Source organism: Balaenoptera ricei, chromosome 14 (genome assembly GCF_028023285.1).
Source record: "Balaenoptera ricei isolate mBalRic1 chromosome 14, mBalRic1.hap2, whole genome shotgun sequence".
NCBI lineage: Eukaryota > Metazoa > Chordata > Mammalia > Artiodactyla > Balaenopteridae > Balaenoptera > Balaenoptera ricei.
Window position 1 is genome coordinate 86,876,016 of NC_082652.1, and position 25,844 is coordinate 86,901,859.

Consider the following 25,844-nt stretch of genomic DNA (forward strand, 5'->3'; position numbering starts at 1 on the left):
GTTTTTAAATAAGCTGAATATGATAAACTTCAGTCAAAATATTATGCTAAATCAATCATTCTTAAGTAACTCAGTTTTTATTACGAAGATCAGTTACCGCTGGGACAATATTATGGATAAAATATAACTATTGGCAGTAAATGCAACAATTTTTTTAATGAACAGAATTACTAGGCAATTTGTAGACCCATGTGCACACGTGTGGGCCTTCATATAATGCCCTACACAATTTTATGGAGTATCAGTACTCCGTAAAGAGAGTAGGCAGGTTATTCCCAATGCTACTCCCCACTCTCCACAGGCTTGGAGCACAGCCCTACGACTGCCGCAGACGACCCTGCTTACTGTTTCACAGAGAAGACAGAAACGATGAGATATGAGCTCCTTCTCTCCTCCGCCGTTCCATCCACACGGTCTATCTGTGTATCCCTGCATTCATCCTTCCTGCCTGGCAGTGAGGAATAGGTGCTCCTCTTTCGGCAGAGACTGATCTGTCCATCTGTGTTCTGGAACACAGCCCCGTGTGCCTCCTCAGGGATCTTTACCCATCTATTAGTTCTTCCCTTCCTGTCTCTTTAATAACTAGGCCCCGATTTGCTCATTTCTGTTTATATTTAAGCACTTTACATGTTAGGAGTAAACATACAGACTAGCTTCCTTTGATGCTGTATGTCCTAAATTATAAATGCTGCTTTTCAGAACCAAGCTTCTAGGAAGAGTACTCTTACTGCTGTCATTTCCCAGCTATTATTAAATCTTCAGCCTACTTCAATTTCTTTTCTGAACTGATGAGGCTGGTAAAATCGCTCCTACCTTTATAGCTGTCAAACCCTCAGGCACTGTGGCAACTATTAAGGGCTCTTTCTTCTTCATTTCCATGCAGTCCCTCTATCCTAGAACCCCTCCAAACTCTCTCCAGCATTCCCTTCTCAGCTGTTTTCTGTCTCCTCTTAAATAGTTATATTTTCTGAGGATATGACCTAGGCTTTCACTACATGCTCTCTTGGGAAATTTCAACGATAGTCATGGCTACAAACACCTCTATGCACTGCTAACTCCTAAGATCCCCAGTCTGCGCTGCCCCTCAGAGTCCCAGAGCCATGTAATCCACTGACCACCAGCCACTTTCCACCCTGATAGCCCGAAGACACTTTACACTACGACGTGCGAACCCAACATGGGGATCCCTCACGGCTACACGCCGCTCTGTTAGGCACGCCTGCGGTAAACTTGAGCCTGGAAGTCGTTCTACATCTCTCTTCTTTCTCCTCAGTCTCTCGCATTTGCTCCCCTCCCTCCTTCCCCGCTCTCCCTGCCCGGCTAAGGTCTCGTCACCTCTTGCTGCACCAGCACATTCACCTCCTCTAACCTTGCCCGCTCTTCAGTCCATCTACCTCACAGCCCCGGTGACCTTTCCGGTATGGAAACTCCTCCGTGTCATACGTATAGACAGCGGGGTGGGGCGGGCGTGGGTGACTTGGTGAATCACCACAAGAGTGACCAACAGTTAGTGATGGGAGTGTGTCACACACCTCAGGTAAGTTGGAACAGGAAAAGAAATTAAGAATCTTTGCCCCCTAGAACTATGTTTATTCTCAAGAGTAATCTAAATATTCTTCTTTGGATTCCTTATTAAACAACTCGGAAATGCAGAAACACGTGACTTACGGAGAGATTACACTTTCATAGTTGGCTAATGTGTTACAAATGTGAACACTACACTTGCAACCAGTACCCAGGCGAGCATCTCGGAAGTCCACAGGCAGATCCTACTTGGAAAGCGTGCTGGCGTGTTGCCTGAGTGAGGTGTCACGGACGCACACCAACTGCACCCAGTCACAAGGACCCTAACAAGCTTAGTAAATGACACCTCTATTTGGAGTAAAAAGTTTGTGCCATTGGGAATCTTAATGGAATCTATCAATGCTTAATTCCCATCAAATTGCTTTGAAATGTAAACTGTTAGTCATGTGTCTTGAACAGATTATTTTACACAGTTTAAGGGATATGTGTTCAAGATGTTCATTTCCTAGATATAGTATATATTTTCCAGTTTTATCACAACTAAAAACAAAAAAGGTAAGAAATTTTTTTAAAAAAGAAAACTTCTGTAATTTATCTTCATCTTAGTCATTTTCCATAGTAATTCTGTGTGGAAGCTAGTTCTTCAAAAGTGTCGTTATCACTATGACCAAGCAAATCAAAGTGTTCCAGACACTATATCCTGTATAACAGCACCAACGGCTGTGTTAAATGACAGCGTCAATGCTCACAGACAGAGCAAAACAACAGAGGGGCTGCGGCAGAGCTGGGAGTGAAGAACCTCCTGCACGTCAACAGGCCCACACGCGGCAACAGCAGTAAGCAATTTCTCCTCTGAAGCGGGAGACACCCTCATCTTCTTTCCTATGGATGCAGACACCTCTACTTATCCCCTTGGACAGCTGTCTAACAACCACCTTTGAAAAAATTCTGCCTTAAGATACATACATAGCCATGGGGCTTCCCTGGTGGTGCAGTGGTTAAGAACCCGTCTGCCAATGCAGGGGACATGGGTTCGAGCCCTGGTCTGGGAAGATTACCACATGCCGCGGAGCAACTAAGCCCGTGTGCCACAACTACTGAGCCCACGCGCTGCAACTACTGAGCCCACGTGCCACAACTACTGAAGCCCGCAAGCCTAGAGCCCGTGCTCTGCAACAAAGAGAAGCCACCGCAATGAGAAGCCCACACACTGCAACGAAGAGTAGCCCCCACTCGCCACAACTAGAGAAAAGCCTGCGTGCAGCAACGAAGACCCAACGCAGCCAAATATTAATTAATTAATTAATTAAAAAAAAAAAAAAGACATACACAGCCATTCATTCCATCTTAGCTAAAAAAAAAAACAACCGAAATGGCTACCGGTAGAAAAAAAGAGGCTCAAGTTTGCTTTAGCTGCCTGAAGTTAAAGTTTCAGTGATAAAACGCTGACATAAGAAATGTCATCAGGGTTGAGGAATTATGATAAGATTAGGTGCATCCATTTCTGAGAATGAACACTGAGCTTACAAACCAATCAACCGTGCATCAAAAAAAAAATTCAAAGAGTTTTCCATTTTCCCTAATTATCTCATATAAAATTTAAACTGTTTAATAACAGCACTATCAAAATTTTGAAAAGAAGCTCTACTTACTTTACATTCTTCATTTTGATAAAGACAATTTCTTAGAAGCTGCATGGCAATGCTTAACTCTTTAATAAAACCATCCTCCTGTTTAAACAAAAAGTAGTTGAAAAATGTGAACAACAATAGCATATTCCACTTTTTACATACAGTAATTCCTTCTCCCCTGGGTCACATTACAATGCAGCTATGCTCTCACTGTGCCTGACCACCATAGCTTTGAGGGAACTGACAGGCTAATGATCTCTGAAAGATGACCATATCTCGAGAAGCACATCCACCAAGAAAAAGCTATTTCTGTTCTATCAAGCACGGAGGAACTGAGATATATAATAAGTTCCATGTTTCATCTTGATAAAGTGAAGCAGGTACTGACTGGTTTTCGGTCATATCAGGTGTTGGCTGACACTCTCAATGATGAAGTAAAGGGCCTCTGCATGAGAGGAAAAAGGAAAAGAGGCAAGAAAAGAAACTGACAAACATATAAGCCCCTGGACCAATGAAATTATCAAATATGGCTTTTTCTTGGTTTCTTATCAAATGCAGTAGAAACTAGTTATTACATAGACTGCTGCAATAATGGTCTTAGATCTATATATATATATTATATGTATATATAATAGATATACTTATAAACATATACACATATTCACTTTCTCAGTAAGCCTGTGTGGCAGATCTTTTTAACCATAGTTATTAGTATTAACCATTGCTATTATATAAAAACTGTGTTATTTCCAACAGTTCAGATATGGAAGCAACGTAAGTGACCACTGACAGATGAATGGATTAAAAACATGTGGTGTATATATCCAATGGAATATTACTCAGCCACACACACACACACACACACACACACACACACAATCCTGCCATTTGCAGTAACACAGATGGACCCTGAGGGCACTATGCTAAGTTAAAGAAGTCAGACAGAGGAAGACAAATGTTGCATGATTACACCCACATGTGGAATATAAAAAACAAACAAACAAACAAACAAACAACCCCAAAACAAATGAACAAACCAAACAAAATAAAAACAAACACGGAGATACAGAGACCAGAGCAGTGGTTACCAGAAAGGGAAGGGATGAGGGGGAGGGCAAAAAGGGTAAAGGGAGTCAACTCTACAGTGACAGATGGAAACTAAACTTTTGGTGATGAGTGTGGTGTAGCGTATACAGAAATAGAAATATAATGTTGTACACATGAAACATATAATGTTATAAACCAATGTAATCTCAATACAAAATATAATTTTTTTAAAAACCTGTGTTATTTCAAGTTTACCATGAAAATGCAGTTTGAACATGAGTCCAGCAGACTCAACGCTTAAAACAGACATTCAGAAGTCATGGAAGGAAATAAACACGGATTAGGAATACCAGCTCTGCAACCACGCAGATACGGGGCAAACAGTGGCTTTATCCATTAGTAGTTATGTGACTGTGGTGTCATGAGTGTGCAGGGGATAATAAATACGAAATGTTTAGAATAGTGCCTACCATATAGAAAACACTTAGGAAGTTATCTCATTCCTAGTGATCCTATGAGAGAAAGATTTTCTTTTTGTAGTATAAAAATGTATCACGCACACTCCAAAATGCTTATAACAACAACATATAATATATAAATCTCATTAAAAGATTTTCAAGTGAGAACTAAGAGAGAGAGAGACACACACACACACACAAACCCCAAATGCAAACCTGCTAATGTAGAAATCCCATTCATTTATTTGGCTGTAACTTTCTTCTAAAACAGACACTCATTTCAACCAAACATTGGTGTCATTTATAAGCACAAGGATACTGGAGAAGACAGTCTCTACGTATGGCCCTTCCTGCCTCCCAGAACTTGAGAATTCAGTCACCTTTTTCTTCAGTGCTGCCCTCCCAGGCCTCAGAGATTCCAGGTTCAGCTGTGCGTGAATGTGCTTCATCTGCTCCACGCAACTGTCTATTAGATGGGCTGAAAGGCAAAATCCAAAAAAATCAAAAGGATATTCCATTTCCGAAAAAGTTAAAACTACACATAACAAACTCTCAAAAAAATAACATTTTCTATTTCCAACCAACTTCATTTTCGCACTTTCAGTGAGACGTTAATGAATCAGAGGATAAAAACGTAAGAGAACTAAAATGCTAAAGCCCGCTTGTTTTCAACTTAGTATGATACCACCCACGTCTCATTTACGTTGGAGGCGTGCAGAGTTTGTTTCAGTAGCAAAGTCACAACTCAAATTAGTGGGCTTGATGTTGCTGCTTGATGTTCTCTTTCATCTCTAAGACCTGTGCTCCCTGATTCCAGATGAGAAATTATGACACACTAGAGGGGAAATTTCTACGAAAATATAGGATCATCTAATGCAGTTGTTATTACTATCAAAACTACGTGATTTCTTCACGTGTGCAATATGTGCTTCTAGTTACTATTATGAAATTGAGTGATGTGCTACTTTTAAAAGCTTCTCTAATATTTAGATATAGATTCTCTGGAGTCAGAATCATTACACAAAAAATAATCTACGTGTGTAATCTTTTTATTTTAAAAGTAATGCATGTTTACTATGTTTCTGTACAGGGAAAATAAAACCTGTATTTTTTTTACTGACACTAAAGCTCTTTACACTTTGAGTCCAAAGAAAATTAAAACGAACAGGAAGTAAAATATATGAATTGAAAGCATGCCATAAAAAGAGCTGATGCGTCAGGTGGCTCACCCTTCAGCGCGTGTTTCTGTGCTCTTCTACTGACGGCCAGAAGCGACATCAGCGCATTCACAGCGACTCTTTTCAGGACATCTCTGGAGGATTTTCCTTCATAACACTGCAAAGAACATATATCAAACTGCCTTCGAGAAGAACTTAAGCTGGAGCAAAATGGTTGTGAATAAAAGATGCATTACATTTAAAAGCTATGGTTAGTTTTCAACTATTCCATGAAATTCACTGGAATCTGATGAATTATTAAGATTTGAGAATCCTCTGTGTGGATAAGACTGAATAAGAAATTTATAATATGGAAAAGAACAAAAATCATTCTCAAAGACTCATCATCTAAAGAAAAAAGCTATGTTTAGTACTAACACATAGCAAGTTTATGCACTTAATCAAATTCACCAGAGAATATATGAACACATGTAATTTATTTAAAAGGTCCCTTGGAAAACTGTGGAATTGGAGAACTGTTATCAAATTCCTCCTGTCTTCTTCTTGAGACACATTCCCCTCCCTCAATTTCTACTCAATGTACCCCTGTATCTCAGGTGATTTCGTTCTTTCCATCTTTCATTTCTATAGCAACATTAACCTATCGTGTGGCATGTTTTTCAAAAAAAAATAGTACTTAATTTTTTGACTCTCACATAAATGAAAAATCACTTGTAATTTTGAAAATGCTGATATTTTGGTATATTTCCTTTATACATTTGAATTTATGAGTTAAAAATCTTTCATTATAAAAAATTCAAGTATGTGTAAGAGTAGAAAAAACAGGATAACAAACCCTCATACTCTTTTAAAACATTTTTGGCTGAAGTATTTTAAAGTAAACAGTAGATATCATAAAATGGCACACTCCAGTATACATAACCATAAAGCCATTATCATGCCTAAACTACTTATCAATAATTTCTTGGTATCAGTTAACATGCAGTCAAAATTCAGATTTTTCTCTTTTGTCTCAAAAATGTCTTCTCACAGTTGGCTTATTGGAATCGGGACCCAATGGACCCTTCACATCATATCTGTACATTATATCTCCTGTGATCACCTGCCTCTTCCCCCCTACCCCACGCCACCCACCAGGGTTTTTCACTGTTGTTGTTGAGACGTTGAATAAACCAGATCAGTCATCCTACAGAATGGCTCACATTATGGAACAGTCTGTTTGCTTCCTTGTAATGATTTTAATTTGTCTTCTCTCCTCTGTTATTTCCCATTTACTGGGTGTTTTAGCTCTAAAGGGTTGACTAGATTCAGGTGAATTTTTCGTGGTAAGATTCTCATGTGGATATATGAGTACATTTTTATTACAAGTTCAAGGGGTTCATAAGCTCAAGTTGAAGAATCTAGAAGTTCTTCATTTGGTTTATAAATATTAGATATCATTCAAATTCATAACTTTTCCTTCTACCATAAGTTAAAAATGATCCAGCTTTATAGTATTATTAAAATTAAGCTTAAATGACATAATTTTACATAAAATATAGTACAGCATAATTACACAGGTGCAACTCCATTTACAATTCCAGCCCGGCCTACACTTGGCAGCGTGACACGGGAGGAGCCTGCAGAGTAGAGTGGGGGGCCTCCCAGCCCTCCCACCAGGGGCAGTGATTCCATCTTAAATATCTCACTTAGGTCGCTGCCTCGAACCAGGCAGGTCCCTGTCTGGCCAATGTTAGATTGATATTAAATGGCCAGGCCAGGAATGCTTGATAAAGACCATGCTGAGTGTGACCATGAGAAAGGGGTGAAAAGGCAGTGAAGTGTTATAGGATGATGAATATCTATGGAGTATAATCATTATAGTTAACTATGAGAATCCCAATTTGTCTATCAACAATCTTCACCATTAATAGGAAAACTGCTCTCACAAGCACATCCTTATTGAACCTGCACGTATTAGTGATTTGAGGAAAACAAAACTTAGCTCATTGAAAAACACTACTCATCTACTGTCTGCAGCAATGAGGGAAAAAAGGAGGTAAGAGTTCTAGGGAAAGAGTTGTGCACACAGATGTGTCTTTTATTCTCTCGTGAAATCTCATTAAAATGACAGAAATGGGATTCAACACACACACACACACACATGCACGTGCAAGTTTGGAAACTAGAAAGTCGATGGATGAATGGCCAATGCATTCGCAGGCCTGAGAATCCAGATTCTAAGCGATGAGTGAGAAAAACAAGAGTATCACCCCAGTCCATACACTGAATTGACAACGGCTGAGGAACCTTAGTACCATGTACCCCGGGAAGTGAGAGTGAAGGAGGACTGTGTGAAAACTCTCTGAGAAGCAGTTACATGACCAGATTCTTCCCATCAGGCTCTGTGCAGCGAAGCCACTCTTCCTCCCCAATCCTTATAAAAAACTGGAGGTCTAGTCTCTGGAGAGGATGAGTGAGAAGGATTCTAAACTGGCGGAGATCCGGCACCTGTGTAGGCGAGGGTGTTCTACCGAAAACAAGGAAGGATTAAGTGAAACTGTTCCAATGAAATTCTAAGACCCCAGCTCTCTCCAACTTTGCTGCAGAACAGCTGGCACACGTGGGTTTTCAACCCCAGGCAGGAGGTCGGAAGCTTCCTCTCTTGGGAATGTGACAGGCTCACCGAGACTGGGTCACAAAACGACCCAGCCAGATCCCTCCCGCACAGAGCCTGCAGCTCGCCAGCGCCGCTCACATGCTCAGAGCACCCGCCTGCTTTACGCCTCCCGGTTTAAAATATAACAGACAACCAAGACTAGCAGACATCTGACAAAAGCTCCCACAGCAGGGGATAGAAAACAAAATAATGGGACGAAAAAGAAGAAAAGAGAGATTATGCAGGAAGAAGAAAACTTAACAAAAGTTCCCAGCACACAGAGCCTATAAAGTGGAGGGAATGTCAATGAAGTCATTAAAAAACAGGAGTTTACAGATGAAAAGAACCCCCGAGAAAGCCCAGCACAACAGAAAAAAGAGACCCACACCTAGGTACTTCATCAGGAAAATGCAGAATATTAGGGACAAAAAAAAAAATTCTAAAAACTTCCAGGAGAGAGATACCAGGAATCACAATGACTTCAGAGTTCTCTACAGTAACATGAAAAGTTAAAGGAAATAGACGAATGCTTTTAAAACTCTGAAGTGAATGATTTCCAGTCCAGAATTCTCACTTGGCCAAACTATAAATTAAATGGAAGCGTGGCTAGATTTCAAAAAAGCCTCCTATGCGCCTTTTCTCTGGAAGCTTCTGGAAAAGAAACTCTACCAAAAGAAGGCATGGGGCACAGGGGGGTCACAGGAGAAGGCAGAGAGGTGAAGGAATTCCCCAGGAAGGAAGTGAATGGAGACCCCAGGATAACACTGGGCACCAAGCAGGTCAGAAGGAATCGGGAGTCATTTCTTCCGGAAGATGAAGCTGATACAAGTTCTCACATTTCTGAATATACTAGGAAGACATTCAATGGCTGGCAAAGAACAAGGAAGGAGCTTTCCAGTGATAAGAGAAAACTCATCAAATGAAAAATAATACAATTACCTCTAAGGAAAAAGAAAGCTGTGCAGGAAAAGAAAGGTGAACACTGCAACATGGTTCAATTGCGTATACCGTTTTCACAGTTTAACACTGCACCCTGCCTAATCCTAGTCAATGTGAAGCTATATAATACTGGGGGAATGAGAGGGAAACCCACCGCGGTTGGGTAGGTAGGTGGAACATGGAAAGAGAGTTAAAAGTCTCATTTTCCACACCAGAAAATCAACAGAGTCCAAAACTAAATAATCAAGATAAAGAAATACAAGCATGTTATTTAGAGACATGGAAGGGAAACTATAAAATAATAAGCTAAAGAGGTACAAGGAGTCACCTCTGAGAAGAGGGAAATGAGGGAAGGTGGCAGAAGTTCCCTACTTTGGTTAAAAATACTTACAAAACTGGCACTCTAAAATGTGTAGGTGGTAAAACTGGTATGAAAACCCAAAACTTAAAAAAAAAAAAAAAAGAAAGAAAGAAAGAAAGAGAGAACTAACCTCTAGTAAATCCACACACTTTTCAACATAGACCGAAGGCCAGAGCACAGGATTTAATTTCGTCTCCCACTTAGCTCTTACTGCAGACAAGGAGTTGTGAGCGTGAGGGCAGGACACCCTGTAAGGGTGAGGAGCCGGGGGCAGGAGGGGAGGCTAAGATTCCACATACAACAGGTGAAGTGACAGACAACTAGCTACTGGATGATGCAGACACGCAAAACAAATCAAGAGGATACAGAGCGAGAAACCATAGGCAGAAAGAAAATAAGAGGACTCAATGTAATTTGTTTAAATGTTATGCAGTTTTTGATATAACTCCTCCTATATACTAGGTGATCTAGACTTTTTGCTTTCTTTCCACAAGGTACTAAAGTAGAGAAAAGCCTTTTTAATTACAGTGAACATTCACTAACACAGCAGAATCTCAAATATATAACAAGTCTTCTCTCCAACAGATTTACTGTTGAATTTTACCACTCACTAAGCAGTAGTGTAAAACATACCTCCTAAAATGTGACATAAGAGTTTGCTGTTTCCTTGCATTACTATCCTCAGATATCATATCAAATAAAAAGAGTAAAAATAATCCAATATATCAATTACAGACAAGACCTATTATAGAGATAGCTTTACTAATCTTGTTATCTATATGTATCTGCAAATGAAACATATTGAGTATCTCACTAGAGAAGGCAAAATCTCCATTAAGTCAAATGTGTTCAATATTTTATGTTCAAAAGACAGCTAACAGTTTCTGACCTGAAACCACCCTGAAACTGCCTCAAAACAGAATTACAAAAATTATGGAAAAATAAACATACGTGATTTAAGAGATGAGTACCAAATGCAAACTTTCAACATGTACCATCTGTAGGATACTGCTGTAAAGCAGCCGTTACAAAAGATTCTCTGTCAAGACATTTTAATTGAAGTTACAAACAATATAATAATTTATCAGGAGACGGAGAATTTTAGAGCCAGCAGAAACTGAGCAATAATGTAATACAATCCTACCATTTTGCATCGAAGAACCGAATAAGAAAAGGTTAAGTGATATGCCTAAGGTCACACGTCTAATATTTTTTGAGTAAAGTTTTACAGAAAATTTAAATACACCTTTGAAGGGCAATTTCAGAATTCGATTTTTTCTGATAATTTAAAGACTATAGTTTACTTTGCTTTATATAACTCCCGGCACAATTCATGGCCCACATGGATATATATTAAGAAACATATGCGATTTTTTATAATGTGTTGCTGCTTAATGCATTCTAACAATATTTTAATTCACATATCATCTTTATGCAGGGCACTGTTAAGAAAACACAGTATCTGCAGTTTAAGAAGTTCATTAATAAACGCCCCATCTCATGTCAGGCATACGTTTTTCTCATAAACTGTCACGGGTAAATTCCTTTCTCTCCTTTGTCTTAAATTTCTGTGCCCTTCTAACAAAAGTCACATATTCATATTCTACTGTTTACATGAGCAAGAAGAGTATGATTTATAAGGAAACACGATTTAAGTAACTGGTTAACATATCCATATCCACACAGATCTTGTATCTTTTGCAATGTGGAAGAAATAGGGAGGAAAGTTAGCTAATCATCAGGAAAACCACTGAGATACCCTCTGTTTCCCTGAAGAGGAAAACACGTTGGCACGAGCAAAGGCCCCTCGCCCAGGAGAAGAGTGTTCTGCCAAAGCCAAAGTTGGGAAACTGGTAATGACTTCTCATCGGGGCTGGGGGAGAACTTCGGTAAAGTGTACATTTTAGTTTCCTGCTTATAACAGAGTGGTCCTTCGGTATCCACAGAGGATTGGTTCCAGGACCCCCGTGAACCCCAAAATCTGCGGAGGGTCAAGTCCCTCACATAAAATGGTGAAGTATTTGCATATAACCTAGGCACATCCTCCCATGTACGTTAAGTCATCTCTAGATTACGTCTAATACCTAATACAATGTAAATGCTATGGGAATAGTTGCTGGGCATGCAGCAAATTCAAGTTTTGCTTTTTGGAACTTTCTGAAAATTTTTTAAAAAACATTGTCAATCCGCATTTGGTTGACTCCGTGGAGGCAGGACCCGCAGATACGGAGAGCCAACCGTATTCCTTAAAGTGCAAAATCGGACTCAGTTAATCATGGGACTCAGTTAATCAAGCCTATTGTTGTGATGGTGACTGAGACAATTAGAACAGTGTCCAGTTTGGGTTCTAAACTAAGAAAAATCGAGTGGAATGAGTGAGGGAGGAGCTACAGGAAGTGGTGGCTTCCCAAGAATAGGTGTCTTTGAGGAATGCTTTGGGGACCTGTCCCCTAGAGCTCCAGCTCCTCAGGAAGCTGCTGAGACAGAAGAGGAAGTGTCGGGGAGCCCCTACCAGGCTCCTTCCTGTGCCGTGAGGACCACTAGAGTCCGCTGGGCGAGGGGGACAGAAGTCCCCGAGAGCCCGCGAGCCCCTCCGCAGGCAGCTCAGGCGGGGCCGGGGGCCGCCCCTGCCTCTGCCACCTCCGCACCCCAACGCAGTCAGGCTGTCATGCCAAACACACAGGGGCCGTACCAGGAGGACCTGCGCGGCCACAACCCGCCCGGGCATGGGAGGCGCAAAGACCCCAGAACCCTAGGCCCCGGGGACGGCAGCAAGCGGGCAGAACACACGCTGACCGTGAAACGCGGCTGGCCGCCCGGGAAGCGGAAGCAAAGCCGTCAATGCGCCCGCCCGCCACTGACCCACCTTGCAGTGAGAAGACGAAAATCATAAAACCACACGACTATTTTCTTTTAATTTTAACTTTATTGGAGAATAGTTAATTTATTAAATGTGATTATTATTAAAAAGGATTCTTAATACTGAAAAATCTAGTAATAGTCCTATTTGTAAAAAGCTGTGCAACTCAGGAAACACTTCCCATTTTTTTTTAACTGTTAATCTATATATAAAATAACAATACTTTAGTGGCTTTAGAAAGTTTTTGATGAAACAAAATTCTTTTTTCATATTTTAGGATTGCAAAAAAAAAGTTTACAAGATAAAATAGGCAGCAGGGTTTGGAAAGGGGGCACCTTCTCAGAAATATGCCAACCACGTCCACCTTCCTCCACGGACATACACCTTAAACATATAGTTCATTTACAGTAGAAGCCAAATGCCATTGAGGTAAAAATATTTTCAAAGATGTAAACGTGTCTTGAAAGTGGCGATAAACTATGACTTATACCTGTATTCCTGAAACGTGATCATTCCGGTCATGATCTGGCAAACTATTTTGATAATCAGCCGGATTTAAATTACTAAGGTTTCATTTTGAATTTTTACATCATGTGTATTAAAGAAACCGGTCAGCACCAGATGAATGAGACTGGAGAGGAGATGGTTAATTTAACTTTATATATTTTTCTATTATTTAAATGGTCATAATGAGCATTAATTGTTTTTTAATTCAAATGATTGAAAAAAATTCTTACAAGACCAAGACTGAAAGTCAATTCATTTAAAAACTAAACCAAATCTTGAAAAATTAAGAAATCACATACCTGAAGAATTACTTCATTAAGTTGTTCTAGAGATTTCTGACTTTCCTGGGTTTTATCAAGAAGTGAAGCCATCGTTGGACTGTGGCATAAACTTGTTTTGTCCTTATCCTGGAGATGCGTCTTTGCTTCTTCAGTCAGGAGAAGAGAAAGGAATTGCAGGCTGGCAGTACACAGAGTGGGGCAGGTGCTAGACAAACCCACACATCTGCAGAACATATCTGAAAGAGAGAATAACTCCATATGTAAATGACTGAAAACTTCTTCCAAATTAAAGAAGTTAATCAGATTTATTTGAGTAATGAAGTTTATAGCTTTTTTATTTCTAATGAAGTAAAGCTTATTAGCACACGAATAGCCGTAGTGTTTAAAGGTAAGTTAAACAGTACTAAGACAACCTACTGATGAAGGAATCTAATTTTCATTTTGTTCTTTTTATATAGGTTCTTTTTTATATGAGTGTGAGTGTGTGTGTGTACAAGTGTACATATACACAATATCTGCTAAGATCTAAAATAAGAGGATTATATATAAATGAGTACTGATCCCTCTGGGGTCTACTGGGGGACCCAAAAACACTCTAGAGTTTTTGAGTTTTTATTTCAGTGCTAACCTTAAAAAATAGTTAATGTAACTCTACTCTGGATTATCTAGGTTACTACTTTACAAATAAGTGTGATTGTTTTTCTGTTTTCAAACAAGTTGATGCTAAACAGTACTTAAAACAAGACCCAGCTTGCAGTGTTGGCATAATGTAGGAACAAAGGTTTCAAAGTAGTTCAGAGAGAGAACAAGAGTGATTATGAAGTGATCTGCAAGTATAACAGAGAGGAAAGAATAGGCAAACAAACTCAAAAGAATCTAGACTGAAGCAGTCATTATTAATTTCCTGTTGTGAGCACTGATTTAAATTTAGTCAAAAGAATGTTTGCTATATTACATTAATTTTATTAATTTGACTGCACTGGTTTATAATTTTGTGTTTTATTTTTATATTATTTTGGATTTATACTTGTCTAAGAGTTATAACCATAAGAATTTCTACCTAGATTCAGGCTTATAGAAATTCTTATGTTCTTAAGTAACATAAGAAAAGAAATTTAGTCAGCAGGTTTCATGGGAATCATTTAAATGATGTCTAAATATTAGTCAGATTTGAGAAAAAACTGTTATAGATAACTTAAGTTACAAAGTGACTTAATACGTTTTAAATGCGTATGGGCACATGGGATGGAAAATGATGAGAAACAGAAAACAAACAAAAACAACCCCTCAGTAAGGAATATCAATGATCATTCTTATTAGTTATATTTTCATTAACATTGCTATTATCAAAGCTAACAGTATATGTAGTAGGTTGTTTTTTATTAGCACCATTATTATATAAAACCGTGTGTATATTTTGTAGAAAGATTGTGAATTTAATATGTCTTTATTTTATCACTAGGGAAATAGTGTCAGGTAAACAGTCTTAAATCATAGGTCAGCAAACTTTTTCTGCAAAGGGTCAAAGGGTAACTAGGTATTTCATGCTTTGCGGGTCATGGGCCTTTGTCACAAATATTCACCTCTCTACCGCTGTAGCAGGAAAGCAGCCACAGGCAGTAAGGAAATGAATAAGCGTGGCTGTGTTCCAGCAGGATTTTATTTACCAGATCAGGCAGTGGCCAGATTTGACCAGCTGGCCTAGGTGCCCCATATGAGGGCCGTAAAGCAAGCTGCTCCGTACTACTGGTGATTCAGATGATAAAGTAGTTTCCCCCCTGCCCCACACCATGGATGCAAGAGGAAAATATTAATCACTCACTTGGCCAATCTCTTTCAATTTTTATCTCTTTTAACAAAATAATAATCCCTAAATGGTCACTATTCCCCTTAGGGTAAACTCAGAACTCCTATATCCAGATAACTAACAATTCTGTTTCTTGCTGAACATGTACTTCCCCATAACCTTTCTTCAAAACTACTACTCTGGTGACAAAATGTACCATACATGTAAGTTTACAGAATGACCAAATGATAAAATGAAATGTGAAAAAATAAGTCAATTGAATTAGTGGAAACTTAAAAGAACTCAATTTTGAATACATTTTAACTGGCTATTTTTAAAAGGTAACAAATGTTATTTATATACATTTACGTAAAAAAAGGCTCTTGCTATGCTAAAATTTAGAAGAGACTTTATGAAAAATTAAAGATAGCAGTAATATAAAAAACAATCATTTGTTTATTGTAGTAGGCAACTACTATATGGAAAACATCTTACAAAAATAATTAACTACACTATACCCTTGGCTATCAGAAAATCCTCACGTCTCAAGACAAGACACTATTTTTATTATAACTTTCCAAGTTATCATGTAAGCAGGATATTATATAGGCAGCTTTACCCACTCACAATGCGTATGTGTGAGAAAAGAGGTGGGTTTCTACATCAACAGAAGAACGTCTATCTCATTGTTTTATAATCACATCACATGTGTCTTCATAATGCCATAGGCTTTTCTTACTTTTTTTTACAGTATCTTGACATATGTTTCATTTTTTTTTTTAAATGCATTTTTTGGGCTCCTCAAGAGCATTGCAAATTTCTCGAAGCAAGTACCTGGTTCCTCTTTCATATACCATGCCATAATTAACTTAATTTTAGAGAATACATATAAATTATATATAAAATCAGACATAAGGGATTATCTTAATTTTTATTAGCAGAACAACCCCAAACCCAGAGAGACTATCTTCTTACCGACCACCGTCGCCCAGTACCTGGCCAGACCCATCGTAATAGATGGGAAAGAGGCAGGGCCAGCTTTCCTCAGGAGTGCGGCCAGAAGGTTAAATAAATGTGTCCATGTCTGATAAAAAGCCGATATTAACTCTATATCTATAACATTAATCAAAACATTTCAAGTTATTAACACAAAGAAGAAAAAACTCACCAAGACACTTCATTACACATAAAATAAGAGGTATGTATTTCATCAAATGAAGACAAATGTAATTCAACATGATCCAAAATTTATTTCAATTAAATTCTCCTTTTCATTGCTTCTTAAAGATCTCTCTTCCACCCACCCTCCTATAGACAAATGTATATACACTCACACATCCTCCTCTTATTAAAGCATATTCAACAATAAGCAGAAACTGGCAACTTGAATATTAAGCCATAGCCTCAGAACTACATATTGGGCACATCATAAAAACATGTCATTGCTTGTGCTACTTCTGTAAAAGTGAAGTTTCTCCTGTTTTCTTTATCCCCTCTAGCAGCTTTGTGTAGGGGTGAAAGGGGAAAACATAATGGCCAAGGTCACAGCAGTAAAGAAAGGAAACTTCTTTGAAGAACAGAAAAGAGTATTTCCCCAAAAGGAAAACTATGATACAAAAGAGGATTCTGCAGCTTTGCCTATGTACGGCTAAGGGTGCAGCAATTAACCTTCTAGAGGAAAAACAGCTTTTCCCTTCTCTCTACTAGGCAAATGGGAGCTGGAGGGCAATAGCTACCTTAGGACAGTCATCTGTGGCCACAGCGCCAGCAGTTATCTGCCAACTGTGTCAAACTCATTACAAGGAACTAAAGGCTCCCCCCTCAGTGTTCTTCAGCACCCATGAGGCACTGGGAAAGAACATCTTCCAGGGAGTCTGGATTGTAGCAACCTTTGGTGTTTCTCAACCTTTTTGTCATTATCAGCTCTATAAATAGGAGTCTTTTTAATCATATGTCACCTTATCACAATCCCCATGAAATATTAATTTCACAGATACCATATATCTGTTTATGTAATATCTATATATTTATACTTTACACATAAAAAGAATAAATATAAAGCTTACTAGCTTTATTTAGTATAGGCTTAAGATGGTCAAATAAAATATTTAAGTTTAAAGTTAAATTAAACACTAAAAAGCTATTCACATTTAACTTTATAACTGTGCTTGCTGAATAATTTTAATGTAATTTATTTACACATATAAATTAAAATATATAAAATTATATATGAAAATCATCAAATCATATAAATATATACCAGAAGTATAATCAATGTTTTATAAAATCATTCAAAACCGTTATTTTTCCAGAAAAAAATTTTAATTTCTTAAAAATTATTTTAGTGAATGTTTAATGTTTGAAAGATATGAGAAAATGACTATTAACTTAACCACCTGCTAAATATACATTCAGATATTACTGACATTTCTTCTTTTCAGCACTTGGCATAATTAATTATGGGTTAAATAACTTCCATATACTTAAATATTAAAATATATACCATTTTAATTTAATTTTCAAAGCCCCAAATCAAAGCAAGGAAATGAATAAAACATCCACAAGGCAGCCAGTGGCAGCCAAAACATGCAGGCCACCTCTTGTCATGTGACTTTGGGATCAAGCATTAGATCAAAAGCACTCCAGTCACAGCCATGTTCGCACCAGCTTTTTAGCACTGATCTTGCATATTTCTCATGCATGTTCCATGAGCTCAACGTCAAAGCTTCTCAAGTGATACCCAACAAGAGAAACTAAATACTAAGGAATAAGATTTTATTGAGTAGAGTTGAGCTTTTGAGGGCCACAAACCACTCCAGCAGCTAAGACTTTTCTCCCCCATCCCTTTCCCTCAAGAATCACTTTTTGCTCCGTGTAGGGAGACATCACCCTTGTAGAGAACGCATGGTGTAACCTAATTGGCTTAGTCAGGACATCACTGCCACTTGTAAAATTTCCATGTAAGTAATTACTGCTTCTCTAGCACTGGGATAACTTAGTACTGATGAGACACTGAGTACCGGCTTTGCTGGGCATCGTAAACCACTTCACTTACCAGACTTAAACCCTGCAAATCCATAAATTCAAAGGACTGAATAAGAATGAATTGATGGGCAAAGAGAATTATCAAATGATCAATTACTTCATTATAAACTATTTTAGACAATTATCATATCTTAATTTTGACAACGAACCTTGTTGTTTTAATTTTCTCGCCTACTAAGCTCTATGTTCAACATTTCATCAAAGCATATTTTTCAAGAATTCCAGGACTTCCCTGGTGCAGTGGTTAAGAATCCGCCTGCTAATGCAGGGGACACAGGTTTGAGCCCTGATCCGGGAAGATCCCACATGCCGTGGAGCAACTAAGCTTGTGTGCCACAACTACTGAGCCTGTGCTCTAGATCCCAAGAGCCACAACTACCGAGCCCGTGTGCCACAATTACTGAAGCCCGTGCGCCCTAGAGCGAGCACGCCGCAACTACTGAGCCCACGCACCACAACTACTGAAGCCTGCACGTTCTAGGGCCCGCGCACCACAACTACTGAGCCTGCGTGCTGCAACTACTGAAGCCCGCAGGCCTAGAGCCCATGCTCCGCAACAAGAGAAGCCACCGCGATGCAAAGCCCGCACACTGCAACAAAGAGTAGCTCCCGCTCGCCGCAACTAGAGAAAGCCCACTCACAGCAACAAAGGCCCAACGCAGCCAAAAAAAAAAAAAATTCCAGACCTTAGGAAATTTCTGATACTGCATTCTAGACTTGCTTAAACTTGTTATTTAGCCATAGACTATAAGAATAATTACTCTCTAATACTTAGTGCACTTTCTAACATTTCATAAAGAACCTTACCCTCATTTAAAATGACAGCACAGGGAATGGTCTTTTATTATACTACATAACTGCCTCAAATGGTCTCCTGGAATCACTTAAAATATCCAAACTATAAAACTCATTATAAAAGGCTTCCAAAATACTGGCAAAGAACAACCCAAAATGTGACCTTGATCTGAATACCTGGTGCAAGGTAAGATATTCTTCCTCAGTGTTATTTACTTTCATCCTAAACTAAAAAAATAAAGCTTACCTGATATATCTTTGGTGCATATGGTGAGAACTCTGATGACGTTTGTGATAAGAGGCTTCAGAAGCTCATCCTGAACCACAAGGTCAGGATCCACCACTAAACATGACTGCAGAAGCCTGGACAAAGAGGACAGGTATTCTAGGAGAAAGGATACCTATTCGAAAAGGGACATAAAGTAAAACAAAGCACGTCATATGAAAAGCCCACCGCAGTGATAAAGTATTTTAGTTCTCTATGCATTATAAGAAGTCACTTCTTTGTAACATAAGTTAATAAAAAGTAATAAAATATTAATCATAATTTTTAAAGACCTAAAATGAATACACAGCAGACAAAGCATTATTTTTCTCATAAGCATGTCATTAATGGCCACATTAACACTGTCAACTATAATAATACCAAACAAAGCAATATTTCCAAAACCAAATTCTGAATTCTATTTAGAGAAAGAAAGTCTTCGTATTTTTCAAGTAGCTAAGCTGTAGAATCAATACTCTGGAAGAAGCAAAAAAGGCAGTCCAAAACCATAAAATCTACAATATTGTAAAGAAAGATTATAAAATACTCTTTAAAGTGTACAACTGAGGGGTGGGAAAAGCCAGCTTAATAGCCTAGTTATTGCTACAAATAAAATGCAAACATGTCCAATGTTTGGCCTCAACTATCCTTCAGCATAAAAATACTCTTCTTAGTTACAAAAGAAAAATTAAATCTTCCCCCAAATTACCAATAAAAACATCTCTGGAATGTTGCTCGATACATACTAATACCATAAAAAGTATTAACTGGCAAAAGTACTTTAAAAAAAAATTCTCTGCATATGTAATAATTTAAGAATAAACTGCGAGGACTCATTTGCCCACTATCCCCAGGCAATGAGACAGCCCATATAAATGAACTTTACAGAGATATTCTGAAGCCTCTGTCTCGTTCTGTACACATGTGTGCACACAAACACACACACTCACAGTTTTTCCTCCCACCTTATTCGGCTGCTGTTGTGAGAGCAGGGACCATTGGGCATTTGTGGAGGCATAGTGCCTCTATGGTAAATGGCCTCAGACTATTTCCAAATAGTTCTTCTGCCCTACTTCTCTTGATGAAAGGTACTCCCTTTATCTAATCTGCAGATGTATTTTACATAAAAGTATAGGTGGCGCTACACTTTTCCTACTGGGTAGAATGCAAGCAGTTTGTGAAATTTAATTTCCTTATTGCTGTGAAGTATTTTTTTGATCCCTTCATACACCACACTACTGAAGTTACAGCGAGTCTGCCCTCTCCGGGTATGGTGTAACCATAAATAGATAAACCATGGGAGGTGAGAGCCAGCAGGAAGCATTAGAGAGAGAGAACAACTGAGCTGTCAAAGATTCTTTTGTAAATTACCATACTGAAGATGTAATCACCTATTGATATGGTAGTTCATAAAGTAACTCTTTTTTTTTATGTTTGAAACTCCTTCTTCGAATAAATAGACCAACCAGCCGACCCCATGCTTCAGAACCCTCGTACCTTCGCGGCCTGCAAGCTCGCCGTGCACAGTCCTGCCCACACGCTCTGCCCACGACCCACGGCCTGTTTCCTCACCTCCGAGGCATCCGCTCACATCTCACCTCCAGGAGGCCTTTTCTGACCACCCGACAAGAAAAACATCAACCTGTCTCCCCTTTCCCCATCCTCATTTATTTTTTCCACACCATTCGTCACCATCCGATAAAACAGTTAAATTTTATTTACTGTTTACTGTCTGTCTCCTGTACTGAGGACACAGACTTCATGTGGGCAGGGGTATGTGTCTGCTTTGTTCACAGATGCATCACTAGCACCTATAACACAATGTGGCAAAGCGTATGCTCCAAAATTGTTCTGGAATGAATGATCTTATATAAGGACAAAAAGGCAAGAACATTTAGTCTACATAAGGCCAGGTAGTGCAACAGTAAGAGCGTGGCTTCTAGAACCAGCCTGCGTGGGCTGGAATCTTGGCTCTGCTCCTTACTGTGTGAGTGACCCTGGGCAAGTTACTCATCTCTGGGCTCCAGTCATTTCCTTTATAAAACAGGGCCGCTAATGGTACTTCATGTGATTGATGTGAGGATTACATAAATTCACACAAACAAGCACCCATGAAGGTTTGTTACTGTTATTATTCATCCATTCCACAGGGACTGAATGAGCACCTGCCATGGGAAGGGCACTGTGCCCGACACTCAGGACACAATGGCATGAAACGGGAAGGCCCTGTCTTCATGGAGCCCTGAACCCTCTAGCCCCATCTCCGCCTCGCAGATTCCGCTCTGGCCACTGCTTTCTGCTTCTTGAATAGGCCAGCTCTCAGGGTCCCTGCTATGCCCCATAGGACCAGCTTCCTCACTAACGTCAGGCCACACGTCACTGTCTGAAAGCCCCTCCCTGACCACCCCATGCGGAAAAGCCCTGCCCCCCCAACTCTGACCTCACTTCCTGTCCCTGCTTTTAGTTATTCTTCTTCAATGTCTAAGACATCATCAGGCATATATGTAGCTGCTCACTATCTACTTTCCCAACTTGAGGGAAAGGGTCTTTGCTTTATTCATTTAGGGAAGATGCTGGTACACAGTAGCCCCTTAATAAAGATTTGCTGGATGGACAGACAGAAAAATGGAGGCGATGGCCATTACGCAAATAAGCACACCCACAAATGAAAACGCTGCACTGGGACAGGGTTTGGAAGATGATGCACAGTGTTACCCAGCCTTGTCCCGGGGGCTCTGCCTTATTCAGAAAGCTCAAAGAAGACAGCGCAAGGCAAAAGACACCGCTAGCCCACCTGTGATTACCGCTCACCCCAAATCAATCGTGCAGCCCTTCTTACAAAATCTGATTTTAAGATAACACTTCTATTAGCAGCAACTACACTAAATTATCTGTGAAGGAACAAACATAAATTTATTCTTATTAGACTGAGTTTTGAATATACACAGAATTTAGTCACTAAGTATTTCACAACTTCAATTTACGTGGAAATGACAGAGACAGCCTAAAATCACAGATGGGGAAAGTGGGCTATACAACATCCCCTTTTTTTAATACGGTGCTCAAAGATACCCAGATCCTTGATTAAACATTTCTAGCTGGTTAATGATGGAACCAGGAATACAATCTAGGTCTTCAAACCCCGCTGCTCTCTTCTACCATCTATTAAGTAACCTATTTCAAATAACCTCGTCATACCACGTATATCCTGAGAGATTTTCAACCTTCTCCTGTGGTTAGTGTATCCTCAGCAGAGTTTACGTTTCTGGCATTTAAGGGTAAACGAACGCACGTGCAGACGCAGGCACTTACCTGAGCCTGAGTGTGTTCAACAGGAGGTGACGCAGGCAGCAGGGCCCGGAGCTCCTGGACGCTTGTCTCTACGAGGGTGGCATCTGCGACGCTGTGAAGGACAGAGAAGGAGCACCCTTCACATGATCGGTATGCTTATTGCTGAAGACTAATTCAGTAATCAGAATTTAAGAAATTCGGATATAACCATGAACAGAATTCAAGAAAAAGGATTTTTACAAAATAAAGGAAATAAACGTTTATAAAAAGTTACCCTACAATATTTCAGAACACAGGAAAAGATCTCATCAGATAAATGTGGGAAACAAAGAATTCTAAGAAAAATATCTAATGAAACCTATTAAAAGCAGAATAAAATATAATAAAGCCCTTTCAGAAGGAAAAGAAACAAGAGAAAGACCTTGGTGGTTACGTCCCTATTTAAAACAGGAAAAACATTTGCCAGGAAATAAGTTCTGATTTAGAAAGTAAAAAACAAAATAATGAAAAACAAACAGGAAAAAAAATTTTAAATCAGAAATAAAGAACAGGGATGGAAATATAAGCCTTTGCCATAAAAGAGACTTTAATACCTCTGTGCCCTCAATGTCACAACAGACTCATAACTGACTCTGGAGAAGCAAGACTATTCCTAAAGCCCCATTCTGACCCTTTTTGAGGCAGGAAACATTCAAGAAGGAAAGACAATCAACTAGCAGTTCCCTTTTTTCAACTCTAGTAGGCATCAAAGTAGAAAAGATGACGAATGTAAACAGAACAAACTCACACCCTGCTGCTTATTATAAAGGGCAGAGTAAAGGAGTAATCACAACTGAGTGAAGGGAAGCAAGGCAGACTTCTTTCTTTTTAGACTGTTCTTATCCCAGAAAGAAAGAGAAAGCATTGTGATTGGGCAAAGAGGAGGAAGACATTTCAGACAGTGAATGTTCAAAGGGCAGAGACAGAGAAATGCAAATGAATGTGTGGTGAACAGGAGGTAGGTACACTTGGCTAGAATAAACACATGTCAGGAGAAAAGGAACACTTAGGATAAGAGAGTACCCTAGACAACAACACTTTTAATCCTAACAGTAACCCCATTAACTAGGTGTTATTAATGACACTTCAGAGATTAAAGTTACTTTCCCAAGGCTGCAACACTAGTGAGAGAATGAACTCTAATTAGGACATAAGTCGGACAGAATTCAATATCCTTGGCCTTTTTAACTATACCATATAGCCAATCAGAAAATCAGAAAAAGTTATGTCAGACACTGATTAATATTAGATAAATGGAAGAACCAAATCATGATTTCCCTAAATTTTATCAGACTACTTTCTAATAAAACTCTCAGGCTCCCATAACTAAATAACTCCAAATGAACTTTAAAAATGACTTTTCAAACCAAAGACGTTATTCTGATATGACTGCTAGGGAGATGAACCCCAAAACTCCTTCTTCCATTCTGAATGACCAAGGAGACTTGCATCATATTCCTTGAATGTGGCAGAGGACAAATAAGGTTTCAGAACTTCGGAGTTTAAAAAACATCAGGACGGGGAGCTGGGGAAGCTTAACAGTCAACATAACAAACCTATCCAAGTGCTCTAACAGATCTAAAATAAAAACCGTCGAGACAATTCTGGCAAAAGCAAAAGCCTGCAGTCTACACGCCTCTCTGGGAGTAATTATCTCTTACCTACAAAGAAGCTCTATGAGACGAGCTTGTCGAAAAGCATTTGCAGTGTCGCCTGGAGTCGTTGCCAAGAGGCTGTCTAGGAGGCTGCACATCGCGGAAAGAAGAGGCGGAGTGACAAAAACACACTGTCTGGGCAGAGGAGCAGAAAGGGATGAATCATGAGGAAGCCGTGGAGATGCAGTTTCATGCTGACCTATTATTGAAATAAGTGTGAAAATTATCACCATTTTGTTTACCTTGTGGTTATGTACAATATTCACAAGTTTTGATAATCAGAGGAAAGTTCCTAAAATTGCCAAAGGAGAGATGGCTGGGAAATTCCCTTAACTGCTCAACACACCTCAACCCCGAGGCCAGGGAGTCAGACGTCCAACTCCTCCAGAGTGTGTGTGTGTGTGTGTGTGTGTGTACATGCATGTACACAAGGGTGTGTGTGCCTACCTTGGGTGACAGTGTACTAGCCAAGACAAGAAGGGCAGGGCATGGTTTTGTGTCCCAAGCACTCAGACACTGAGGCACAAACCAATGCTCCACAATCCTTTTTTTGAAACTCTAGGGGACAGAAGTGTTTCAGAATTCAAAATATTTTTAGATTTTAGAAAACTAATAAGGTACGTGTACCATATATTAATTAACACTTCCAATGGAATCTTGGGCATCACCCCATAAGGAAATAAATATTTCTGCAATGTAGCAGACACATAATCACAGCAAGCAGGATGAATACATAAGCAAATACAACCTCAAACTAGAATTGGTCAGATTTTGCAGCCAACTGTATGCAGTTACGGGCAAGTTTTACTGCCACCTGTGTTCTGAGAAAACTTTCCGTTTTCAGAGGTTCTGGATTTTAGAATTGAAGATATGAGGGAACTTTCCTAGAAGACTCAGCAGGGTACTGCTAACAAGAAAGCTTAATCGGCCTCAAGATTCCCTCATGACCTTCGTTTCTTATTTCTTTTTTAAAGAAACATTATATTTTGAATAAATCAAACTTACAGAAAAGTACAAGAGTACAAAAATTCCCAGTATACCTTTACCCAGATCCCTAAATATTAGTATTTTACCACATTTTATCTACCTACCTAGCTTCTTATGAACTGTTCGTGAGCTGCACACAAATACCCCTTTAATCCTAACTTAACTTCCTAAAAACAGGACTTTGTCTTTTATAACCACAGTACAATGATCAAAACCAGGAAATTAACACTGATGCAGTGGTACTATCCAATCCATAGACCTTTTCCAAATTTTGCATACTGTCCCACCAACATCTTTTACAGCAAAAGGAAAAAGTTCTTTTTCTTGTTTTGATCCAATTCGAGATCTGCTTTGCATTTAGTTCTCATGTCTCTGGATTTTGAACTGGAAGGGTTCCTCAGTCTTGCTTTGTTTTTCAGGACCTGGACATTTTGTGAGGAACACAAGCTAGTTCCCTTGTAGAGTGTCTGATGTTTGATGTTGCCTCGTCATTAGATCTTCAGGACATTATATCAGATCTTCAGGAGTTATATCAGGAGAAACATGATTCCTATTTG

The 25,844-nt window shown here is 39.2% G+C and overlaps 1 protein-coding gene across 7 annotated transcripts in view; it reads right to left on the minus strand.

The window, feature by feature from the left end:
• Positions 1-25,844, minus strand: part of RTTN (rotatin) — a 163,429-nt gene that overhangs the window by 41,406 nt on the left and 96,179 nt on the right. For 6 of the 7 annotated variants that reach the window (XM_059894105.1, XM_059894106.1, XM_059894107.1 and 3 more), the window contains 8 exons: positions 24,307-24,499; positions 22,628-22,718; positions 19,298-19,451; positions 16,186-16,323; positions 13,443-13,660; positions 5,890-5,995; positions 5,041-5,138; positions 3,177-3,254 (listed from right to left, as the gene is read on the minus strand). In XM_059894105.1, coding sequence (XP_059750088.1) covers positions 3,177-3,254; positions 5,041-5,138; positions 5,890-5,995; positions 13,443-13,660; positions 16,186-16,323; positions 19,298-19,451; positions 22,628-22,718; positions 24,307-24,499 — 1,076 coding nt within the window. Of the gene's footprint in view, positions 1-3,176; positions 3,255-5,040; positions 5,139-5,889; positions 5,996-13,442; positions 13,661-16,185; positions 16,324-19,297; positions 19,452-22,627; positions 22,719-24,306; positions 24,500-25,844 lie in introns of those variants that run through there. The other variant, XM_059894109.1, reaches the window with a different exon arrangement.